Source organism: Netta rufina (assembly GCF_964035555.1).
Source record: "Netta rufina genome assembly, chromosome: 18".
Taxonomy (NCBI): domain Eukaryota; kingdom Metazoa; phylum Chordata; class Aves; order Anseriformes; family Anatidae; genus Netta; species Netta rufina.
In genome coordinates this window covers 5,500,656-5,511,205 of record NC_140142.1, presented here as the reverse complement: position 1 = coordinate 5,511,205, position 10,550 = coordinate 5,500,656, and the positions used below count along the sequence as shown (strand labels likewise).

Here is a 10,550-nt window from a genome sequence, read left to right as displayed (position 1 = left end):
CACGGGCTTCAGTTTCCATTTCTCTCCCCCGTCCCAGAGAGGGAGGGGGGAGGGTGAGCGAACGGCTGCGTGGTGTTTAGCTGCCGGCCGGGTTAAACCACGACAACTACCAAGGAAGCCTGCTTCTGTATATGCATTAGACCATGTGGTCAAACCTAACACAAGATGTAACATTCAGAATGCTAAGTATGAGATTATTAAAAACAAAATGAAATATTGTTAAAATTTTTACAGAGAAAAATAATTTAAAAAATGTTGTGTCATTTTTCCAAATACCCTTTTATTTATTTTATTATTATTATGAATGATAATGTCATGATAACAGTAGTAACAATAAAAATGATATGATATAGTATGAATCAAAATATTTGCACAGTATTAAGAATACATCTTCTGAACACATCATGGATGCTTAAGAAGCATGTATGGAAACAGTTTCCTCACTGCATCCTTGAGCTCCTGGTTCCTCATGCTGTAGATGAGGGGGTTCAGGGCTGGAGGCACCACTGAGTAGAGAAATGCCACCACCAGATCCAGGGATGGCGAGGAAATGGAGGGGGGCTTCAGGTAGGAAAATATGCCAGTGCTGACAAAGAGGGAGACCACAGCCAGGTGAGGGAGGCACGTGGAAAAGGCCTTGTGCTTGCCCTGCTCAGAGGGCATCCTCAGCACTGCCCTGAAGATCTGCACATAGGAGAAAACAATGAAAACAAAACAACCAAATGATAAAAAAATGCTAAACAGAACTGCCCCAACTTCTCTGAGATAGGAATCTGAGCAGGAAAGCTTGAGGATGTGGGGGACTTCACAGAAGAACTGGTCCACAGCATTGCCTTGGCAGAAGAGCAGGGAAAATGTGTTGGCCGTGTGCAGGACAGCATTGAGAAAGCCACTGCCCCAGGCAGCTGCTGCCATCTGGGCACAAGCTCTGCTGCCCACGAGGCTCCCGTAGTGCAGGGGCTTGCAGATGGCAACGTAGCGGTCATAGGCCATGATAGTAAGGTTATAATACTCTGCTGATATGAAGAAGAGAAAGAAAAAGACCTGGGCAGCACATCCTTGATAGGAGATGGCCCTGTTGTCCCAGAGGGCATTGGCCATGGCTTTGGGCAGAGTGGTGGAGATGCAGCCCAGGTCCAGGAGGGCGAGGTTGAGGAGGAAGAAGTACATGGGGGTGTGGAGGCGGTGGTGGCAGGCTACGGCGCTGAGGATGAGGCTGTTGCCCAGGAGGGCAGCCAGGTAAATGCCCAGGAAGAGCGCGAAGTGCAGGAGCTGCAGCTTGTGCGTGTCTGCGAATGCCAGCAGGAGGAACTCGCCCACTGAGCTGCTGTTGGGCATTTGCTTGTTTTGTGTATGTTGTCCTGCTAAAGGAACAGAAATAGAGTGATAATATATCAGGATTATCTGAGGAAAAACATTTCATTTTTTCAGTTAAACCTCTCAAACCATTTGCCATACTGCATGTAGAGAGTTGGCAGATCCCTTTCCTTCATTGGTTGCTCCTTCATTTGTTCTCTGCTTGTGTCTCCTTGAGCTGCAGGGCAATTGCTCTAAGGAGGTTCTCCTGAGACGAACCTGGGCACTGCTGAGAGCAGAGGAATCCGGGCTCAAAGTGCCAATCTCCTGATTCTCTGAATCATGCTGCTGGCATGGCAGCACTCAGAATTGCGGGACTTCATTCAGGCCACGATAGGCCTCTGTTAGTGCATTCGGTTGCTGCTACACTTACTCAGGTGCACGGTTGTGGTAGGGATTGTCACCAGCTGTCCTTCAGTCCTCATCAACCCCACAACAGTATAATGTCCTCTGTCTCCAAGGCAGCTATGTCAAAAGCCTACCGATACCCTTTTTGGGTCCCTGAATTATCTATCCTCTCCTGAAGCAGTCTCTTCCAAGGATGCACAGAGTCTCTGGGCCAGTGCCAATAATGTTTTTGCCACTCCTTCCCACTTAGACACACTTCAGCCTCCAGTACAGTTCAGTGTTGGGATCCCCCTGTCGCTGCAGACATACAAATGGGTTCGACCCTCTGTAGCTTGATGGCATTAGGGTACACTGTGCAGTGGTGCCCACTAGCTCCTGATACTTCTGTGGGTCTGATGTGCAAGGCCATGGAATCCCCACAGTCCAATAAACCCGACTGTCCCCTTCCTCCCCCTGGCTGGAGGCACAGCCCCTCTAGTCCTGCTCATAGTATTCAGTACTGTGTCTGCAGGACAGCCCGATGGAAATTGGAGCAGCAGTTCTCTAAGAACCCCTTTTAGTGATTGTTTTTCCTTGCCACTCACATACCCATGCCTCAAGGCTGGAGGTAGATTTTCCATCCCACTTTCTCATGTGCTCTCCATGGTCACACCCGTAAAAGCACAGGGTGGCACATAGTGTGTATCCACTGTATCTCCTTTCCTGCCCTCTAATTCCAGAGAGGGGCGCCGTTTCTCCCAGCACCAGAGCAGCATAGGGATAGGGATCGTGTGATTACTGATGCTCTTATGACTTCTTTCTCTTCGTCCTCCTACTCACATGATGGCCCAGATTTTCTGAAGCCTGCCTCGTCTTCTGACTAACTGACTTTCACATCCATTAGTTTTTCTTGCATAGAGGAGCAACTGATACAGACACAGGTTGGTTTTCTGGCTCAGACACAGGGCCCAGAAAAAGAGCTGGAGTTGCTGCAGGGCATTTTGCAGATGCTGTAGTGGCTGCAGGGTATGTCAGAGGGGTTGGAGTGACTGCAGGGCTTTTCACAAAGGCTGGAGTGGCATTGATTGTTTTTGAAGGGGTTTTGCCCCGTTTTGTCTTTGAAGGGGTTTGACGTGCTGGGCACAGATGCAGTTATGGGGATAAAGACCACTGCTGGCAGTGGCATTGTGTTTCAAAGGCTGGGCTACATCCATCTGGAAACACCTGTGAGCTTGAAGATGATAGAATCTCCTGTGGTGAGGTGCCACTACTGCAGGGGGAGAGGGGAAGGAGTGTAAGACATGTGGGACCTCCAGACAGAATGGTGAGTGCAGAGCAGTAAGTGTGTTCTGGGCATTAAGAAGGCCTGAAAGAGCATAGCATGGCCTTGCTGAAGGTGAGGACCTTGAGGTTTGATGTGAGGGTAGCAGGGGAAAGAGGATGTGGAGTTCAGTTCTGGGATAGAAGGACAGAGGAATTCTGTCTTCTGGCAAAGACAGAAGCAGGTTTGGGTCCAGGACATCCTAGGTGACTGAGGATTATTAACAGGACTTAAAAGAAGCTAGAAGAGTTTGCAGGGATCTCCCAGGCTTTGGCAAAAACCCAGGCAACCACAGCTTTGAGTTAGAAAGAACAGGCAGGGATGTCATAGAAACATTGAGTGGCTGGGGTTGGAAGTGACCTTAAAAATCCTCTGGTTCTGACTCCCTGCCATGGGCAGGGATGCCACCCACTAGATCAGGTTGCCCTGAGCCTCTTCTAACCTGGTCTCGAACACCTCCGGGGATGGGTATGGTGGGTTTACGTGGCAATGTTACCTGGGGGGCTGCAGGGGTGGCTTCTGTGAGAAGAATCCAGATGCCCCATGTGAGATAAGGGCTGGTTTCAGCCAGCTCCAAGGGGACCTGCTCCTGAGAGCCAAGCCAATAAACGATGTTGTTTGAGCCTTTGTGAGGGCAGATTTAAGAAAGGGGAAAACAAACAAACAAACAAAAAATGCTGCTCAACAGCAGCTAGGAGAGCGAGGAATAAGAAACAGCCTTTCAGACACCAAGGTCAGTGCAGCAGGAGGACAGGAGGTGCTCCAGGCACGCAGCAGCAGTTCTGCTGTGGCCTGTGGAGAGGCCTCTCGTGGAGCAGGTGGACGTGGCCTGGAGGAGGCTGCGGCCCATGGAGAACCCCCGCAGGAGCAAGCCCTGGACCCGAGCTGCAGCCCGTGGAAAGGAGCCCACATGGAGCAGGGGGTCTGAGGGGAGCTGCTGCCTGTGGGGTAGCCGTGCTGGAGCAGTTTGCTTCTGGGGGATGGACCCTGTGGTACGGAGACATGTGGGAGCAGTTCCTGAAGAGCTGCTGCCTGTGGGCAGCCCCCATGGGCTCAGTTTGGGAAGGACGGCATCCTGTTGGAGGGACCCCACATGGAGCAGAGGCAGAGAGTGATTGTGAAGGAACATCGAAGACGAAGTGCTACAGACTGACCGCAACCACTATTGGCCATTCCCCTGCAATGCTCGAGGGAAGGAGGTGGAAGAAGGTGGATAGGGGGAAGTTGTTTTTATTTTGTTTTCTTTGATTCTCAATCCTATAGCTTGCTAGTAATAGGCAGTAAATTTAACTAATTTCCCTATGCTGAGTCTGTTTTTCCCTTGATGATAACTGTAAACTAATCTCCTGGTCCTTACCTCAACCCTTGAGCCCTTTTATTCATATTTTCTTCCTGTTTACCATTGAGGAAGGGGATTGGGGAGTCAGATAGCAGTTGTGGTGGAGCTCAGCTGCTCACCTGAGCAAAACAACCAAATGAAGCAGAAGAAGAAGGGCAATGTCACGATTGTGAAACAAATCAAGGCATCAGTTTCCTCAAGACATCCTTGAGCTCCTGGTTCCTCATGCTGTAGATGAGGGGGTTCACTGCTGGAGGCACCACCGAGTAGAGAAATGAAATCACCAGGTCAAGGGATGGGGAAGAGATTGAGGGGGGTTTCAGGTGGGCAAACATGATGGTGCTGACAAACAGGGAGACCACGGCCAGGTGAGGGAGGCACATAGAAAAGGCTTTGTGCCGGCCCTGCTCAGAGGGAATCCTCAGCACTGCCCTGAAGATCTGAACATAGGACACCACAATGAAAACAAAACAACCAGTGGTTAAAGAGGCACTAAACATGAAAAGCTGACCTTCCCTGAAGTGGACAGCTGAGCAGGAGAGCTTGAGGATCTGGGGGACTTCACAGAAGAACTGGTCCACAGCATTGCCTTGGCAGAGGGGCACTGAAAATGTACTGGCCGTGTGCAGGACAGCATGGAGAAAGCCACTGCCCCAGGCAGCTGCTGCCATCTGGGCACAAGCTCTGCTGCCCACGAGGCTCCCGTAGTGCAGGGGCTTGCAGATGGCAACGTAGCGGTCGTAGGCCATGACAGTGAGAAGGGAATACTCTGCTCCAACCAAGAAGAATATGAAGAAGACCTGTGCCGCACATCCTTGATAGGAGATGGCCCTGTTGTCCCAGAGGGCATTGGCCATGGCTTTGGGCAGAGTGGTGGAGATGCAGCCCAGGTCCAGGAGGGCGAGGTTGAGGAGGAAGAAGTACATGGGGGTGTGGAGGCGGTGGTGGCAGGCTACGGCGCTGAGGATGAGGCCGTTGCCCAGGAGGGCAGCCAGGTAGATGCCCAGGAAGATCGCAAAGTGCAGGAGCTGCAGCTCGCGCGTGTCTGCGAATGCCAGCAGGAGAAACTCAGTGATGGTGCTTCTGTTGGACATCTGCTTTTCTCAGGATGTGATCCTGAAAAAAGAAGAGGATGAGAGTAATAAAATACAAGAAATGTATCAGAGGGAAACGAATGCTCTTTCTCATTTAAAATCATCACCTATATTGTGACATTTGGCAGATCCCTTTCATGCATCATGATTCATTCTGCCTGACGGTGTCTGTTGGAACAGGGGGCTCTACTGTGGGCAGTTCAGGAGTCAGCCCTGTCCTACAGCAAGAGGTGAAGAGGAACATGTGGTAATGTTGGTTTCACTTCCTTCTTGATCACAAAATGCTTTGCCCCAGTATCGCTCCCAGTTCACCAAACTGCAGAGCAGAGCTGTGGAGCCTTATTTATTTATTGATTGATAGATTGATTGATTTATTTGATTTTTTTGTTTCCTCTGTCCCACCACTCCTGAGGAGTGTTTCCAAGTCACAAACCCTGGCTATTTGTGCTGAACTCAAAGGGAATCCTTGTAGATCATTATCAGAGAAAAAGGGACTGTCACTTTAGTGCACGGTGTTCTCCTTCAGGCCAGTCTGTCCACCAAGTCTGGTTTCAGCTGCCCTGTGAGAGCTGCAGGAAAGTTCTATTCACATGTTTGACTGAAAAGAACAAAGACCCTGCTGAGAGCAGAGGAATCCAGGCTCACAGTGCCCATCTGCAAACCCCTCACCCTGTCCCTCGACCCAAGCACACCGAGGGCTCACGCCATGGGCATGTGAAACCCCCATCCCCAGCCAGGCTGGGAACAAGACCAGCAGCAACAGGGTCAGCTGGAGAAGCCAGGAGGAATGCCAGCGTGCTGCTGCCAGGGGAGGCAAGGCCAGGGAGGGACAGACGGACACTCAGCAGACCCTCCTGTGCTGCAGCTCTGCCTGCAGAGGAGGCAGCTCCTGCTGGGGACACCGGGGGCTTGAGGGCAGAGGCTGTGCTGGTGGGAGAGGAGAGCAGGGGGTGTCCCAGGGAAGGCGCCTGCCCTGCAGGGGATGGCAGGGAGGTGCCTGAGCCCTCCCTCGCACAGCATTTCTGGCAGTAGCTCCCTCTCACTGCCTGCCCATGTCCCTACTTTTTTCTACGTCCCAGCTGGGAGCCGGTTCTCTGTCCCCACATCCCCACCCTGTCCATGCTCAGAGACCCCATCCCACAAGCTCTGTGCTTCCTAAGTACAGGACATCAAAGGGGTTGCAGCTCCTGAAGACCTGACAAGCCCTGAGGAGACAACAAACATTGATGTTTCAGTCTTTAGGCTGAGGTGCCTGAAGGGATTTGATCAGGTTAATTGCTGCCATATTGATCTCTCCCTGCAATACTCTTGCAGTCTCAGTCTCCTGTAAAATCCAGACAATTCATTGTCATGAACCCTGCCTTCCCTCCACACCAAGAATCTGAAAGCATAGAATCCAAGCAAGTTTTCCATTTCAGATAAACCAAGACTCGGTCTTCCTGTTAAAATGCCCCCTCAGGAATACCATTCTCTAAAACATCTTCTATGCCACATTACATGTAGAACAAGACCCACCCTGACAGATGCTATCAGCCATCGGATGTGCCAGCTGTAGAAGACCCCTCTGGCAACCCCACCTGCATGGCCCTGCTGCCAGAGCCTCACGGTGTCAAGAGCCTGCAGATGTGTCCTGCCACACGCTGCCCTCTGTTGTTGCACTCCTCAGTGCCTCCAAGCCCTCTCTCCTTCTCTCCTCTCTGTGTGCCAGCTGCGGTCAGAGCCCCCAGCCCTGCTGTGCTGTGCAGAGGAGCTGCTCCTGGGCACAGCTGTCTCTCTGCACCACGGCCCTCTTGCCACGAGATCTCTCTGTCCCACGAGCCCAGCCCAGCTCAGCAGCACAGCAGCAGCCCAAGGCACTGCAATCACCCCTCTGGGGGCTTTCCTGATGAGCCCACACCTCAGGCACTCAGAGACAATTGAGGACATCTCTCCAGAAGTGCAAGTCAGAGGCAAGTTTCCTGCAGTGTCTCCGAGGGCCAGCACTGACACAGCCTCCCGTGGAGCTCGTTAGAGCAGAACCCTGGAGGCAGTGAGGACAAGGAGACAAAGGCAGTGTGAAGGTGACACTGATGTGTAGGAAAAGTGGATGTGTGTCAGCAAGCACAAGGGCCAGGCCTTGACCCTCGGCACTTGGGAAGTGAGATCCTTTCCCTTGACAGGTTGCTCAGGTCAGTAGGAGACCCTACCCTGTGGGTCAGTAGGAGATGGGGATGTGCATGGCCAAGTGCAGGAGAATAGTTCGACCCCTGCCTCGTTCATGGGTGGGGGCGAGGAGGCAATGAGGCCCTGGTGTTTTAATGATCAGCTGTCTCCTCCTAGGCCTCAGTGGCAGAGACAGCAGCCATAGCCATGGACACAAAGACTTTGGTCCTGTTGGGACTTTCAGCCTTTCCAGTGTCCTTGCTCTTCGCTGAACCAGTTTGAGCAAGCACCACTGCTCATACAGCATCCCTCATGGAGGGTGTTCACAAGTCTATGGAGCTGGATGGGATATAGCTGAGGGTACTGAGGGAGCTGGCAGAAGTGCTCACCAAGCTGCCTTCCATCATTTATCAACAGTCCTGGCTATCAGAGGTGTTCCCAGTCAGCTGGTGACTAGCAAATGTGATGCTTACCTACAAAGTGGCTGGAAGGAGGATCATGGAACTACAAGCCTGTCAGTCTGAACTCGGTCCTGGGGAAGCTCTTGGAGCAGATTATCTTGAATTCCATCACACAACGCTTCCAGAACAACCAGGTGATCAGGCCCAGTCAGCATGGGTTTGTCAAAGGCAGGTCCCGCTTAGCAAATCAGATCTCAAGGTGTGACAAGGTGATGCTCGCAGTGGATGAGGGAAAGGCTGTGGATGTGCTCTACCTAGGCCGCAGTAAGTCTTTCCATCTTTTCCCACAACATTCTCCAGAGAAACTGGCTGCTCAAGGCTTGGATGGGTGTACGCTTTGTGGGGTTAAAAACTGGCCCAAAGAGTCATGGTAAATGCGAATAAATGCAGATGGAGGCCTGTCCTTAGTGTCCCCCAGGGCCCAGTACTGCGGCCAGGTCTCTTCAATATCTCCATCAATGATGTGGATGTGGGGATCGAGTGCACCCTCAGTAAGTTTGCAGTTGACACCAAGTTTGGAGTGAATGTTGATCTGTTAGGAGGGCTTGTGAGGCCACAACTCAAGTACTGTGCTCAGCTCTGGGGCCCCAATAAGGATGTGTGTCTGTTAGAAGGAGTCCAGAGGAGGGCCATGAGGACAATCAATGGGCTGCAGCCCTTTTCCTAGGAACATGCTGAGGAAGATGGGTTTGTTCGGCCTGGACAAGAGAAGGCTCTGGGGAGACCTTAAAGAGCCCTTCCAGTACCAATAGAGGGCCTACAGGAAAGCTGGGGATGGACTCTTCATCAATGTCATGATAGGATGAGCGGTAATGGTTTTAAACTGAAAGAGAGTAGATTTAGATTAGCTTTTAGAAAGAAGTTCTTGACTTAGAGGGTGGTAAGGCAGCGGAACAGGCTGCCCAGGGAAGCCATGGATGCCCTATCCCTGGAAGTATTCAAGGCTAGGTTGGATGGGGCTTTGAGCTACCTGGTCTAGTGGAAGCCGACTCGATGGTGGGGCAGAGTGAGAAGCACAGAAGGCCTTGATGCTGTGCAAACACTGCACAGGAACAGCGACTACAGCCGTGGGTGACCAACACTGCTCTGGTCACATATCAAAAACACAGTACCACAGGGGCTGCTCTGCAGAAGAACTCTGTCCCAGCTAGAATCAGTGCCCCCACAATGGACAAGAAGCTCTGGAAAGAGCCAGGAAGGTGATAATGAGCACCAGTACAATTGAGGAAGCCCAAAGGCCCTTCTGAAGCGTCACCGGGTGCCACCCGAGAGACAGTGCTGGGCAGTGGGGAGGGCCAGGAGAAACAATTGTGTGAAGGTTGTGAGAAACAAGGAAATGTCATTGCCATTTCCCAGGGCTGCAAAACATCACTCACTGGCCTCCTCTGTCAGGGCATTGTGAGCCCAGTAGACAGCAGTGAATGGAGCCCGCAGAGCGTGAGCCTGTCCTATGTGGACTGAGCAGAGCTCAAGTGCTCAGTCTGGTGTGAGCAGGCAGGGGAGAACTCGGCAGCCCCAGGGCATGCAGCAGCCCCAGCAAAGGAGCCTGGCGAGTGATTCCTTCCAGCCCTGGGGCAATGGCAGTGACCCCATGAGCTGGGTCTGCCTCCCAGCCTACCCAGCATGGCCCTGCAGAGTGTCCCAGTACCCCGGGCACCACAGCCCCCTCGCTCTTCAGAGCAACACTGCGGGCTGGGGCTGGGGCTGGGGCTGGGGCTGCGAGGGCGCTTCCCCTGAGTGTCTGCTAGGCCAGCTTCAGACTTCTGGATGTGAGTGTGATCTTCACTGTGCACAAGGAGCTGAGAGACTGCCAACAGGCATGGGGCTGGAACATTGCCTGCAAGATCCGTCCTGCCCTAGCACCTCCCAGAACTGGCACGGAACTGGCTCCTGAGTGTCAGAGAGGCTGGGAGCCCAGCAGGCTTGAACGATGAAAACCAGCTCACTTTTACCTGGGCAGGTCCTGGGCTAAAAAGGGGGTGTTTTGTAGGTCTGGTATTACGCTGGCAGAGACGCCTCAGAAGCTGTCAGCCCAGTAGGAAGCTAATGTCTGTTAAGTGGCTGTGAGTTGACTTCTTTCTGAAGTAGCCGACAGCTCAACCCTTGACTCCTGGCTGGGATCTGTGCCTTTAGGCTCACATCTGCCGGTCTTCATGACAGGCCGGCAGATGCACCAGCTCTGCACACAGATTGTGAAATCCCCTCTTTCTAAGTACCTGGTAGGCCCCATAGAGGAATAGGTCTTGAATAGGTGTTGTCTTGTCAGAGGTACCTGTTTTTGCCTAAACTCATCCTTCAGGCCTGCTTCTGTGGTGTTGCAGAACTGCTGGGCACATTGTGCAGAGTGCTCCTACAGATGTTTCTCTCCTTCTCCATGCTGGTTCTCCAAACTTCCCCTAAGAAGATGACTGATATGGGGAAGTCAGGAGAAGCCTGGCCAACAGAGATGTGAGATTTGTGGGAGGGCAAAGGAGCGTGGACAGCAGAAGCTAATGATTTTGCAGAGGAAA

General features: G+C 52.2%; 1 protein-coding gene across 1 annotated transcript; it reads right to left on the bottom strand.

Moving 5' to 3' along the window:
* Positions 1-402: 402 nt before the first annotated feature.
* LOC311216353 (uncharacterized protein) lies at positions 403-5,437 on the bottom strand (the record flags this gene model as incomplete). Its single annotated transcript, XM_084297898.1, has 3 exons — positions 403-1,361; positions 2,569-2,609; positions 4,530-5,437. 3 exons carry the CDS (start codon positions 5,435-5,437, stop codon positions 403-405), a joined length of 1,908 nt encoding a protein of 635 aa, XP_084154024.1.
* Positions 5,438-10,550: the final 5,113 nt, after the last annotated feature.